Source organism: Miniopterus natalensis, chromosome 19 (assembly GCF_054644295.1).
Source record: "Miniopterus natalensis isolate mMinNat1 chromosome 19, mMinNat1.hap1, whole genome shotgun sequence".
NCBI classification, from domain to species: domain Eukaryota; kingdom Metazoa; phylum Chordata; class Mammalia; order Chiroptera; family Miniopteridae; genus Miniopterus; species Miniopterus natalensis.
The window spans coordinates 34066549-34081316 of record NC_142099.1 but is presented as its reverse complement, the minus strand read 5'-3'; the positions used below and the strand labels follow the sequence as shown (position 1 = coordinate 34081316).

Genomic DNA, 14768 nt, shown 5'->3' with positions numbered 1-14768 from the left:
ATATCTAACTAACTGTCCACTATACTGGTGGCTCTGGAGAGCCACAGGAGAAAGTCAGCAATTGCTGGCCATTCTCGTAAACATGCATAAACAGTATATTGTCATGATTAAGAGCTTCACTCTAAAGTCAGGTTTTTAAATATTTGAATCCCAAATTAGCCATTTAGTACCCGAAGACAAGTTGCTTAAGCCCCTTGAGCCCCAGTTTTCCTACCTAGGACATGGGGATAATGGAGGCACCTGCGCCATAGGATTATCGTGAGAAGTGAATGGAACATCGCCTGTACCCCACTCTTGTCAGTTGCATTGATTTCCAGTTTAAGAACGTCCTGTGACTGTGTGCCTGGCCCTATGACTCTCTTTCACCAGATCCCAGTGTGTCTATGGAGGCAGGATGGGAGGAAGGACATACATATAAAATTGCCCAGTTTGGCACCACTCCAAACTTTGTCTCCAGAGTAGGCGGCAAACCCAGGCTCAGCTGATCCATTAACCAGATATGATGCAGAAAACATTTCCTTCTCCTTTTTGGTTTTATGTCTATTTTAAGGCCCTACACTTCAGCTCAGCCTGCATTTGGAGTCCACAGAGGTGATGTCTACTTCCATGGGAGGCCCTGTCCTGCTGTGGGTAGCTTTGCTGCTCTTTTGTAAGTAGAGGTTCAGCCCTCTTGGAGGGGCCAAAATGGATCCAGGGAGCAGCTGGGGAGGGGTTGACAGTTTTAGTGCTGACTTTTCCCAGGCCATGTGCAAACCCTGAGGCATTTCCCAGGGATTCTGTAGTGGAGACAAACTGGAGAGCAGAGGAAACAGGGCCAAACAAGACTGAGAGCCTGGTTTCTTGCAATGGTCTGGCATGTCCCAGAGTACAAGGGAGGGATGATAGAAGGAAAAGAGAATCTCCTTATCTCCCTGGAACAAATCCCCAAGAAGATGGTTGGCCCTTAAAACTCCATGAATGTAGACCTCATCACCACACCAGATTCCAGTCCGCAGGAGACTCAGAAGGCTGGGAATAGACACTAATCTATCCTCTCTGAAATTTTGCAGCTCCAGATGGTGTGCCAGCAGGTGAGTCCTCTGCCCTTGTTCTCTCAGTGTTTTCAATGTGTCTGGGCATTGCCTCCCTGCACTGTTTCCCTTCATTCCAGCATCTTTATTTTCTAATAATTATTCTTTGTTTTCTAATGATTATGAACCTGCAACTTCCTGTCCAACCAAATCCCCATTTCCACCTTGCCTTGTCTATCTTCTTTTCTTTCACTCTAAAGCGTGCCACATACCAGTTCATTCTGTCGACTCACCGCCTCCTCTTTTTATGTCAACAACCATATCTTTTGAACATTCAAATGTCTCAGCTTCTCTTCCAGGCACTATTACATAATCTCATTCAATTCTTACATCATCATTCTTAACGTTGCTATTTTATAATTAAGGATGCTAAAACCCAGGTTTGGTGATTTTCTGGAGGTTCCACAGCTAACAAAGGTCTGGATTCTAACACAAGTCCCTCGGATCCAAGTCTGGTTCTTTGTTGAGAGCTTCGCCCTTCCTTCATCACCCCCTGCTACTTCCTTACCTGCGGTTCAAATTTGTACCACATCTCTTTGTTCTTGGAAGCCTTTTAAGAGGATCCTCTTGGTGTTTCTCATTGCCTTCCAGAATTGACATATATTGTTTGCTGCACATACACTCACAACACAGCTATGCATCCATCATTCACTCATTCACTCACCCCATGTACCAGCCATCGAGTCAAACTATGGTTGAACGTGACAGACATTGTCTCTGCCTGAAAAGAGAGTGCGGTCCTCATTTACAAATTCTGAAATGGAAATCAAGAGAATTAAAGTGAGTTATCCTATACCACATATTAAGTTTTTCGTTTGTCTGTTTTTTTAATATCCTGCATTTTTTGTTCTTTCTCCCTCAGTTGGGAGCTCCCTGGTGCCTCACCAGCGCTTCCTCCTTTTTAAATCCTAGACATCACGTAGGGTCTTATCAACAGCAGTAAAGGGTAGACTGACCATTGATTAACTATTGGAATGTCTGTACTTTGAAGCCTAGACAATTCATTTTCTATGATTTTCCCCCGTCTATATCTTTTTTTTCCACAATTTGATCTTCTCAAAGCCACCTGGAGATCTACGGTGTCCTTGAATCCACCGTGGGAAAGAATATTTAAAGGAGAGAATGTGACGCTTACATGTGATGGGAATAATTCCCTTGAAGTTAACACCACGAAGTGGACCCACAACAACACCGTGTTAGCAGTGAAAACTTCAAGTTTGGACATTGTAAATGCCAGAATCCAGGACAGTGGGGAATACAGATGTCAGAATGAAAACCTTATCCCAAGTCAACCTGTGTATCTAGAAGTCATCAGTGGTAAGTTCCAAGTCTATGGAAATGTAGATTTTCCCATGTGAGAAAATGCCTATCTGATGATGGGGAGAAAGCAAGTTATTCCAAAGCTTAGGGTACCAGGGTGGGGCTCAGGGTCCCCCACTCAAGACCTGTCCATCTCTCTTCTTCCATCTCTACTCCTTCTGCCTGCCTGAACTTCTGGCCATCTTCCAATGTTATTTGTCCATTTTATTTCACCTCTGATTATCTCTCATTTGAATGACTAGGTTAATTGTTATATTTTACTTCATATTTTTAAATATAAATATATTTTAAAGTATAAATAGGCTTTGTATTTTTCTCTTGAATGAAAGATGTTTTAATCTCCATATGCAAATCCCAAATACAAAGTAAAGGAGTGTAGAATTGCTTCTTTATTTCCTTAGAGTGGATTCTGGAAAAGTCCTCAAGGACCGCTCTTAAATAAAATATGTTTGCATATTTCCATTTACAATTTTTCTTTGGTGACTGCTTTTCAATTCTTTTTTTGTTGTTAATCCTCACCTGAGGATATTTTTTCCACTGATATTTGAGAGAGACAGAGAGAGAGAGAGAGAAAGATCAATGTGAGAGAGATACATCTATTGGTTGCTTCCTACACAAACCCCAACCGATGGGCTGGGGATCAAACCCATAACCCTAAAGTGCGTGGACTGATGCTCTAAACCACTGACCAACACTGGCAGGGCTGCTTTTCAGTTCTTAAAATGACATTAGCCATAGAACCTGACTCATTTTTCACTGACTCATTATTGAAAAATATTTGTTGAGTACTTACCACCTCCTAGGTATTGTGTTAGGCTCTAGGGATATAATGTAAGGAACAGACATGACCCCAAACCTCTTGAAGTATAGAGCCAAATGAGGACGAGGGCATTAAATAAATAATTATACAAATACTTAATAAAAATTGTTATATATGTTTTGAGGAAACGTTTGGATCAACTATGACTAATAAAACTAGAAGTCCCTATGAGGTAAGAGAAGACAAAACAGACACTGTCCTAGGCTAAGATACCCCACGCAGAATAGTTTTACTTCCCCCTTAGTGACTAGAACTAACAAGAGTGGAGCTAAAGGGAATACTGGGTTTCAGACCTTCCGTGGATGGGCTCAGCAGAAATGTCAGATCAATTTTATGGCCCCAGACTTATTTTTCAGGAGAGATTTATCAATATAGAAGTCCAGCTCTAAGCATTATTTTGTTCCTTTTTATTGACTTTATGAGCCAAGAAATATATCAGTGATAAACAATGGTTTCTGACAGACTCAATGCAGGACCTCAATGCATGATTCTGCTATTTTATCTAGCTGTTATTTATCTATCTACAATCTATCTGTATCATCTATTTGTTCATTGTTAAATAAGTAACATAAATGCTCTTCAGATTGGCTGCTCATTCAGTCCTCTACTAAGGTGATATTGGAGGGTGAGCCCTTCATCATCAGGTGCCTTGGTTGGAAGAATAGAAAAGTCTACAAGATGATTTACTACAAGAATGGCAAAGCACTGAAGTTCTGGTATGAGAACCACAACATCTCCATTGCCAATGCCACAACAGAAGATAGCGGCACCTATTACTGCACCGGTACACTTTCGCAGAATAACTATACCTCTAGTTCCCTCAAGATCACTGTAATAAAAGGTGAGTTAGTAAAGGAAATGGAAGGAACTTGTAGCAGGGGAAGGGAGAGGAGACATCTCAACTTGAAATAATAACAGTTTGTAAAATGGTGGCAGTGAGATACCTAAGAAAATCTACTACACTTCCAATAGGGAGACCTGGGGTGGAGTATATCTCTTCATCTCTGTCTGAGATTTTTAAAAATTTGTTTAATGGCAATAGTAATTCCTGCTCACATTATGGAATTTTTATGAAGATTAAATGTGGTAATATTTGTGAAATGGATTTGTAATTTGTTAAGCAATACCCAAGCATAACACATTGCAATTAGTTTTGATCTCAAAGTCATCTGCTGCTCCTGGTGCAACAGTTATATTTACTAAATTGAAAGGAAGTGTCAGAGTTGAAGGAACAAAGGCTGTGAAGAACTTGGAGAGTCTATTCCAGGCTAGAAGGGCTAGGAAAGGAAACCAACAAGTCAATAGGTTGTGTGCCTGTATATTGGGGGAAGAGAAGGAAGGTTTAATGAGGTAAAAACAGGCAGGTAGGTTGCCTCTGTAACCAATGAAAGGGACTGCTCTTTCCCAACTTCATATAAAAGAGAGAGCCTTTGAAATGTTTGCCTTACAAGGAGGAAATGTGGCCTTTTGCCTTTCAGGCTTGGCTCATACTAATGTCTACAAAAGCATGAGACCAGCATTGGAATTAAGCTCTAATGGCAGTTCTCTGTTAACTAATTTGAGACCTAAGTACTATTTAGTTTTCAGTATCTTTATAAAATAAAGGGTTTGATCTAGACTTCATTAGAATCACTTGGGGAAATTAAAAATACATATATGTTGATGTCCATATCTCATCCTTAGAAATTCTGACTTAATTGGTTTGATAAGGCCTACACCTCAGAATGATGATTGATTGACTGATTGATTGATTGATTGAGAAATAAGACACTGGTGACCCCCTACCCCTAAATAATATGTGGATGTTGGCCTTGTTAGCTCCAAGAAAGGGACCATTTTTCCTATTACCTTCCCCCTTAGGCATATTAGCTAGAGAAACTGTTAGACAAGGACCGTGGGGAGATATTCAGGACTCCCTAGGGCTCCAGGGAGTACAGTCTAAAGAACCAAACTCAGAAGTGTTTTCTGTCTACACCTGAATGCCATATCATGCTAGAATATGGAAGACCATGTTGGGCCCTTCTTTCAGGGAAGAGGAAGCCCTGGACCTTATTGTTCAATTTTTAATATGAGTTATGTTTCTTGTTGCATCTAGATTCCACCACACTTCACCTAAGCAACTGCTACTGGCTACGATTTCTTATCCCATTTTTGGTAGTGATTCTGTTTGCTGTGGACACGGGGCTGTTTATCTCAACCAAGCAGCAGTTTAAATTTATCTTGACTATTAAGAAGACCAGAAAAGGCAACAAATTTATGGGCCCACATCCTAAGCCAAACCCCCCAAAGAACTGATATCATTGCTCAAGAAACATTTGCAATAGCAATTTCCTTCCGGCATCAGCAATTGCTTTTCAATTGTCCAACACAACTCACGATATACATAGAAAGATCTGTATTTAACTGAACTATTCACTAAACCAACTGAAACTGGTTACATGGCATGTAATAGTAAGTACTCAATAAACATCAGTTAAATAAGTAAAAGAATGCATATTCATTTATACATCTATTTGTACATTTATTTATATATTTGTGAAAGTGAAGTACAATTTGAACAAAAGAAATATGGAACCATATGATGCTTCCAAGTATTTGAGGCTTGCCAGTTTCTTTCTTTGCTTCTGAAGGCAAAGACATGTTGTCTCTCCACCACAGTAGGTATAGGCTAGGAATGAGAAGACAAGGTAGGATGCTAGTGAGGCTGATAGTTTTTGTGTTCTCTCTTCAACTTACTATCCATGAGCTTCTAACTCTTGGCAGAATCTGGGGCAGTCTTGAGCCATAGAACTTTGGGGATGAGGCTCAGACTAAGGTTCCTTTGTGATGTGATTGTTTCACCCTCTAAAATCTCCCAAACTTATATGTTGAATACCCTCTTACAGCACCTGAACTAAGCATCATGGGAAAATTCCAGTGAATAATAATCATCAGAACTCTCTGCTCTGAAAACAGTTCAGAGTGGAATAAATCTCAAGCAAAGGATTTAGACATTTTGGGTTTGTTGATTTCTCTTTTCATTTTATGTCTTTACAACATTCATTGGAGGCCCAGGAATCTCTCATGGAATAAATGGGGCTAAGTTTCAGCCTCTTATAAGTCAATCCATTAGAAAGAAACTAAACTAAACATGAAAAGAATGGTTCTAGCAATAAAATTGAAATTGTTCATAAATTTTTTAAGACAAAGGGATGATTTTTTTGTGGACTCTGAGAAAAATTCACATCTTAATTTTTAACCAGTTTCCAAGAAAATAATACTAAACTGCTGCCAACTGAATTGAGCCATAGTAAATATAGTTCAATTGATAGGATAAAAATTTTTTTAATTAAAATAGGAGTCACAGGCCTTCTGCCTTAGTCAGAATATGTCTAGGCTGAAAATTTGGGTTCCCCACTTGCCAACTGCTGTTCTAGACATGGGATCCTAAAATGCTGTAAACTGAGATTTCCAGGAAGCAGCCTCCAAAACAGAGCTTTGAATGTGATGAGTTTATTAGGGAGTGCTCCCAGCATCAGCACCTGCATGAGAGTGAAGGAAGCAGAATGGGCAAAAGAAATAGTTGAAATGTGACACAGCCACAGCAAAAACTTCAACCCCTGGGCAGAGGGTGTGACATGGAGGAGACAGGTCTTTAGCAAGGACAATTCCTGAAGAAGGACTCAGCTGAGAACTGTCCACCCATGACACTCCCAGCAGTTGGAGTATTCGAATAGAAGAAAGTGCGACACCGGCCATCAGGCCTTTACCTAACGTTTTTATCTAGATCAAGCAGAACTACTAAGAAAAAAAGTTTTTATAATTGTTTTATGATTATCCTCACAGAAATGAACTGGCTCTATCATTTCTAGAAATCTGGACATAAAGGCAAAGATATCTTTTATCTCTTAGGCTTCACATGCCAGTGTTTTTTGCAAAGTGAGACATGGTAACCTTACTTAGAGGATTTGTTAATTTCCACTGGCCTGTCCCAACCTCAGTACCCAGCAAACTTCATGACACTCTCACAAGCTTTTGCAGGGTTGTCACTTGGTATAAACTGGATATTGGGGACTGTAAGAGCTGTGTTTGAAACTCAGGTTGTGCTTGGTCCTCAGACTAGAAGGGCAGAGTGGAGTGGAAGGATGAGGGAGGGAGGATTTTTCCCTGAACCAGAGCATATGCTTTCACCTTCTGAGATGTTCACACATGAAATACTTTTTTCCACTGTGGTTTTAAGTTGGAGCATCTAGGGAGAAATTTCTGAAGATTAACCTCTGCAGGCTTAGGAACTTACTGGATTTTTTTTTTAAGTCATGCTTCAGACTTCTGCTGGTTAATAAATATTTTCAGAAGTTTTCGTTAAAGTGCATACATTTATAATACTATTTCAAAGAGTTTAGCTTTATCTTGCAAAAGAAACTATATGTTTGCTTGGCCCTTTCTGAACTCCATTCTCTTCTAGTCCCATATTGGGAGTGTGAAAGGCATTGGACTTTTCAGCATGTTCTGCTTTACCATTGGAGTTTTCTCGCCTAGGCATCTCTGGACTATGAACAACCCACCTTTGGGCTCTCAGTAGTTAATGGCTTTTTGCTTTCCCACATTTACACTCCTCATGCCCAGGAGTGGTCAGTTAGGGCAGTTCTGGCCACTGGGAAAATGTGCATGACATCTTTTGTTGATTCTTCAGGCCGTGATAGGATATTAGCAGGTGGCAAAAACAGATTGCAATAAAGCCTTCAGTGTCCACTGATAAGAATATGCATGCATGTCTCCTCACTTAATTGTTAAAATATTTGCAAACATTACTCCTACACCCATACTAACACACACAAAAAGTCTAAGATGGTTTCTAAATCCTTTGTTTATTAACTCTTAAGAGCCTTGCTGTACTCTGTGTCTTAATGGAGTTGTATAACAACATATTCTCAGGACGTGCATAGCTATGTGCATGTGCCGGCGAGAGAACATGGATATTGGTGGATCGGGCATGTAACCCTTTCTCCTGCATTCTGAGCTGTGTGTGAAGTCATCGCTTATCTTCCCTGAGGGAGGGCACGGAGAGCCCTGACTGCCTCAAGTGGAAGCCTCCAATTAAATTCAGTCTATTCTTCTTGATCCCGTATTTAAAGACATTATTGAAACAGCATTAAAATTAATGCATATTTACAGAATCAAATAAAAGGCCTTCACAACCTCTTCTCATTAAGGGGAGCGGGGCTCTCGCCCCGTGGCTCTGCACAGAGCATCTCTGACCTCCTTGTTCCTCAGGCTGTACACGATGGGGTTCAGCAGGGGAGTGATGACAGTGTAGGTCACTGAGATGAGTCTGTCCTGCCCTAGGGAGCTCTGGGACTTAGGCTTGAGATAGATGATGGAGGCACAGCCGTAGTGGATGATGACCACTGTGAGGTGGGAGGCGCAGGTAGCAAAGGCCTTCTTCCGACCCTCAGCTGAAGCAATCTTAAGAATGGTGGAGACGATGAGGACATAGGAGATAAAGACCAGGCTCATGGGTAGAACAAGGACACAGACACTGACGACAAAGTTGATGACTTCATTGACCGTGGTGTCTGTGCAGGCCAGCTTCAGCAGGGGTCTCACGTCACAGAAGAAGTGAGAGATGACAAAGGCATCACAGAAGGGAAGGCAAAACACAGATGTCACCTGAACAATGGCCATGCCCAGACCGATTCCCAGTGACCCAGATACAAACTGTACACAAGCCTCTTTACCCATGATGACTGAGTACCGTAGGGGATTGCAGATGGCCACATAGCGATCATATCCCATGGCTGTGAGCAGAAAGCAGTTGTTGATACCAAAGGTGAGATAGAAGAAGAGCTGAGTGGCACAGCCTTGGATAGCAATGAGCTGATGAGGACTCAGCAGGCCAGAAAGCATGCGGGGAATGATGGCCACAGTATAGCAGGTCTCAGAGATGGACAGCATGCTCAGGAAAAAGTACATGGGAGTATGGAGGTGACGGTCCAGGCGAATAATGGTAACAATAATGACATTGCCAGAGAGAGTCAGCAGATACAAAGTTAGAAAGACAATAAAGAAGACAAGCCTGTGCTGCCACCCAAAGCTGGAGAAACCTTCAAAGAGGAACTCAGTCACAGCAGTGGAGTTTGGTTTTGGCATTGAGGAAGGCCTGAGTCTGAAAGGGCTGGACAAAGAAAAGAAAGGTGTGATGAGTCAACTATGAAAGAGAGAAGGCTGGGACAGGGCCTTCAGTCAAGGGCTGCCTATTTCCTGAGCAACACTCCAGACCTCAAGGGCCATCACTGTCCAGCTGTTGGCTATTTGCTCAGAGCCATCGCCTTTGTCCATATTCTTATTTTGTAATACAGACATGCACCTTAGGACCCTAGGATTGAGGTCAGAGATAGGTCTGAGAGGGAACATACAGAAAAATTAAGAGACAGATTTTATAGAAATAATTACCCAGCAATTGAAGTGAGTCCAGGTCAAGGAAGAAGCCCCAGCTCTACAGGCCTCCTCAAACACATGTGAATTAATCGCCTAAAGATTCAGTGAGGATCAGTGACCTAGGTGAAAGATAAAAGATATCTGAGGCTGATATCAACACTGTCAGAATGCACTACCAACACCAAAGGCTCGATGAGGGCGCCATCTCAGAACCCTAGGTCCTAGGCTTCACTTCCCTATGCCCTGAACCTACATTCCACTGTGATCATGAAAGATTAGAAAGGCAGAGCAAAGGAAACCATCAACAAAATGAAAAGGGAGCCCACTGTATGGGAAAACATATTTGCCAATGATACATCTGATAAGGGGTTAACTTTCAAAATGCTTTAAAGAACTCATACAACTTAACAAAAGGAAGACAGATGATCTGATTAAAAAATGGGCAAAGGACCTGAATAGACATTTCTTCAAAGAGGACATACAGATGGCCAAGAGACATATGAAAAGATGCTCAAAGTCAGTAATCATCAGAAAAATGCAAACTAAAACTACAATGAGGTTTTACTTCACACCTGTGAGAATGGTTACCATCAATAAATCAACAAACAGCAAGTGCTGGTGAGGATGTGGGGAAAAGGACACCCTAGGGCACTGCTGATGGGGATGCAGACTGGTGCAGCCGCTGTGGAAAACAGTGTGGAGGTTCCTCAAAAATTAAAAATGGAGCTGCCATTTGACCCAGTGATCCCACTTCTAGGAATATATCTTAAGAAGCCAGAAACACCTACCAGAAAGAATATATGCACCCTATGTTCATAGCAGTATTATTTACAATAGCTAAGATCTGGAAACAGCCCAAGTGCCCACCATCAGTAGATGAGTGAATAAAACAGCTGTGGTACATTAACACAATGGAATACTATGCAGCTATAAAAAGGATTCCTTACCCTTTGAGACAGCATGGTGGGACCTGGAGAGTATTATGCTAAGCAAAATAAGCCAGGCAGAGAAAGACAAGTATCACATGATATCACTTATATGTGGAATCTAATGAGCAAAATAAACTGATGTATAAAATAGAACCAGAGGCATGGAAACATGGAACAGACTGATGAAGAAATCTCAGATGAAAGGGGCAGCAGGGGACGGGAAGAGATTAACCAAAAAACTTCTATACATCTATGCATTGCCCATGGACACAGACAATACTACAATACGGGGGTGAAGGCCTGGGGTGGGTGGGAACCGGGTGGAGGGGGCAATGGGGGGGATGGGGAGGACATCTATAATACTTTCAACAATAAAGATTTTAAAAAGTTCAATAAAGCCTACCCCTGATCTATTCATGATGAATGCACTATTTACATTTTTCCCCCCGACAAGAGAACTTATCTCAATGTTCCTTGATTATTTTTAGTCCCCTCTAAATAATAAAATTTTGCTTCACATCTAAGCAAAACAAACCGTTTCTTTTGTAGTTCAATGTGTTGAGCAGTCACAAAGTATAACTACTGTGCTAGTACTAGAAAAACAAAGATGACCATGACTTGATTCCTCTCCTCAAGGGGCTTATATTTTTGAGTGGCCTTCTATAGTAAAGACCCTTGAAGTCATATGCCCCTCTTCTTTACATCAGTTTACACACTCATATTTCCAAAATCATAGAAATCACAATATGTATTTATTATGAGAGGTCTTTTCCCCCTTCGAGAGATTTCACTGGCTGTGTGATAACTGAATATGTTATATAAACATTCCTCATTGTCTCATATAAGAGAGTGAAACTCACCAGGTAGCCTGTTTCTCTGGTCCTCTAGAGAGCCGTATTCATGCTTGAGAGTCACACCCCCACTCTGGAAATCCGACTGCCTGCAATAATAGGTTTGGATTTTTACTGATAGCTGTGAAATGTTTCCAAGACCTTCGTCAATGCCTTTCCTGAAGTTATTTAAAACCCATCAGTTATTTGAGTTTAGATCACGTTGGAAAAATATAGCTATTTTATCAAATAGTTTACAAATTTATCTCAGGGTCACTAAGATATTATGGTTTAATAAAAATCCCCCCCACAGACTGGCAATCTTTAGATATTACCCAGAATGTGATATCTAACAGAACTAGAGAGGAAGAAAATAATGCATAGCCCAGTCTTCCAGTGCCCAAGACTAGAAGTGAAGGACAGAAAAAGTCACATTAATTTCCTTTAGATTCTTACAGTCCTTCCTGTTGGAAGGTCTTCTTTGTGTCACAAAGCAGTGACTCTGGTTTAAGGTTTCTTAATAAGGTGTAAATTGTCTGTCCCAGTCTTCCGGGCCTCTTTCCCCAAAACAGCACTGACTCCCAAGCGATCAACAGCATAAGACACAATCCAAACATCAGAGTGTCTGGAGACCTCATTACTTAGGCAGCTCATTTTCTAACCCTGAGATTAACATTGTGGAGGGTAGAGTTGCCTTGACTATTAGGAGAAATGTCTGGGGTGAAAAGGCTGATTTTGAACTTTGGTAGAGTCGGCCATGATCCTGTAAGATACATGTCAGACTTTCTCTGGCACCAAAGCGGGGTGGCTTAAGACCTTATGGGCTTGTTATTCACAAACGAAAGAGAGAAGCAAGAATTTCCAAGTAGGGGTAAGCATGGACCCCTGCTACCAGGTATGCAGAGGCTGACATTTAGATTCTCTGCTGCCTGAAGCCAGCTTTAAGACTCAGGGTAGCATCATCAATTCTGTCCCTGAATTCTGTTGTAAGAACTTATATGCTTTCAACTAACCTCTCTCATCTCTGTTATGCTCACACACACCCTACATCATTTTGGATCCCCTAGCTCAGTTCCATGTGAGGCATCACCCTTGTCAGGTCATCTTTCATGTTTTGCAGCATCTTATCATCTAGAGCCCACATAGATGCTAATGAATGTCAATAGCCGTAAGATATGTAAAAGTTGGCACTGAATTGCCACAATTTCTAACTCTTTAATCATTTTCTTTGCATTGATCTTATATTCCAAGCTCCATTGTAAGCATATTTAGATAGAGAACTCACACTCATCTTTTGTTCTCAGTGTACTCATAGCTGCTACTATCAATAAAAATAATTGACAACACTTATTATATCTGTTTATTATATACTAGGTACCAAATTATGCAATGCACAAATATTGACTCATTTAATTCTAAGAGAAAAAAAAAGTAGCATTATATTCATTTTCAGAAGAGAAAATAGGCATAGAAACATTATGTAACTTTCTCTAGGACATTGAGCTGAAAAATGGAAAACCAGATCTTAAACCCAGGAAATCCAGCTTCAGAAGTCATACTAGCACAATTCTGGACACAAATTCATTCTCAATAAATATTGGTTATATTGACTTTATTAAAATTATGTTCAATGATGGTATTGCTAATCATAGCAATTTAAGAAGGCACCTTGGTTATGGTGCAAAAAGCATTAGACTATTGATTCTGTTTACTTAGGTTTTAGTTTACATGTCTACCACTAACTTGATTAGTGCTTGGATAGACATTTACCTTATCTGGGCCTCAACTTATTCATCTATGAGTGATGATATGATAATGTGATGGTGATGATGATGATGATGACAGTGATATCTAATCAGATTTTTCTTCTCACTGTGCATCTTTCACATCGTTTGATGTAATCTCCCAATAATATGATAAAGTATATATCTTTTGAATACTATTATCCCCATTTTACAAATAAAAAAACTAGGGCTAAGAGACCAGGAATATGTGACCCTTTCAAGGGTTCTTTTTACCATGCTACTCTTGATATCCCGATAAAGTTGAAAGGTAGAATTAGTTCTACTTCATCTTTAATATAATGTTATAATAACTCTTAGATGTGGATATAGCTTCTAAGTCAATGAATAGCTGAGAGGCCAGGATTCCAGAAAGAAAAGATACTTAGAAATGTCAGCCTGACACCCATTTCTTTGCAGTTTCCTCGAGGAACTGTAATTTTTGTTTGTAGTCTTTGATCAAAAGACTAAAAAAATGAGCAGAGCCTGGCTGGGCATGGCTCAGCAGTTGAGCATCAACCTAGGATACAGGAGATTGCGGTTGGATTCCAGGTCAGGGCACATGCCCAGGTTGCTGGCTCTATCCCCGGTAGGGGGTGTGCAGGAGGCAGTTGATCAATGACTCTCTCATCATTGATGTTTCTCTTTCTCTCTCCCTCTCCCTTCCTCTCTCTGAAATCAATAAAAAATAAAATGAGCAGAGCATCTGGCAGTCTGCATCCACTTGAGGGCTACACCTTAGGTAAAAGGGTAAAGTAGAAATAAATTAACCTTCACATAGACTGAAACCAGCTTTGATTTAGCTTAATTCCTACTTGTATCAATATGACCTTGGCCCTAGTCTAACTACCCACCAGGAGGCAAAATAAAATCTTCTCTGGAGGAAGATTATATCATGTAGAACCTCAAGTAATCTTTACAATTTTTTCATATAGAACAGGAGCAGGCAAACTACAGTCTGCTGGCCATGAGTCCACCACCAGTTTTTGCATAACCTGCAAGCTGTATAATGGTGTTTATATTTTGAATGGTTGAAAAAGCCAAAAAAAAAAATAAAAAAAGAGACTTTTTGTGACAAAAGTTATATGAATTCAGATTTCAGTGACCATAAATACTTTTTTTTAAACCACAACTCATTCAATTACATACTAGAGACATATGATTCCTAAATCCTAAATTATTCTATTCAGTCTCTTCAGGAAAAGTTTGAGAACTCTTTAAATATAGTGTCCAAGATGCAATAAAAATTTACAAAATAGACCAAAAGAAATACCAAGGGGCTAAAAATCAAGAAGAGGAAAAAAAAGAACTCAATAGAAACAGACCTATACAAAAATTGTTATATTAAAGTTATAAGATACAATGTTAAGATAAATAGATTGTGGCAGATGCACCCAAAGGTGACTCTCAAAGTCACATCCATGTAGAATCCTCTCCTCTTGAGTGTGGGCAGAACTGTGACTTGCCTCTACTCACTAAAATGCAGTAAAGGTAATGGGATGTCACTCCCATGCTTAAATACATTATACAAAAAAAAAAAAAAAAGCCATCTTAGCAAACAGTATCAAAAGAAATCATCCCTTGCTGGCTTTAAAAATGGA

The 14768-nt window shown here is 40.2% G+C and overlaps 2 protein-coding genes across 4 annotated transcripts; one reads left to right on the top strand and one right to left on the bottom strand.

The window, feature by feature from the left end:
- The first annotated feature begins 594 nt into the window (after nt 1-594).
- FCER1A (Fc epsilon receptor Ia) lies at nt 595-5505 on the top strand. Of its 3 annotated transcripts, none has more exons than XM_087827811.1 (5): nt 595-649; nt 1050-1070; nt 2232-2387; nt 3794-4055; nt 5328-5505. In XM_087827811.1, the coding sequence occupies exons 1-5, from the start codon at nt 595-597 to the stop codon at nt 5503-5505; spliced, it is 672 nt and encodes a 223-aa protein (XP_087683937.1). The 3 variants fall into 3 exon arrangements, with proteins under 3 accessions (XP_087683937.1, XP_016078731.1, XP_087683938.1); XM_016223245.1 differs by having other exon boundaries at nt 2133-2387; nt 3794-4051; nt 5306-5505; XM_087827812.1 differs by lacking the exon at nt 2232-2387.
- A 2892-nt stretch (nt 5506-8397) lies between these two features.
- Nucleotides 8398-9339, bottom strand: LOC107545178 (olfactory receptor 10J3). Its single transcript, XM_016223247.2, has one exon. It carries the CDS (start codon nt 9337-9339, stop codon nt 8398-8400), a length of 942 nt encoding a protein of 313 aa, XP_016078733.2.
- Between the last annotated feature and the right edge of the window lie 5429 nt (nt 9340-14768).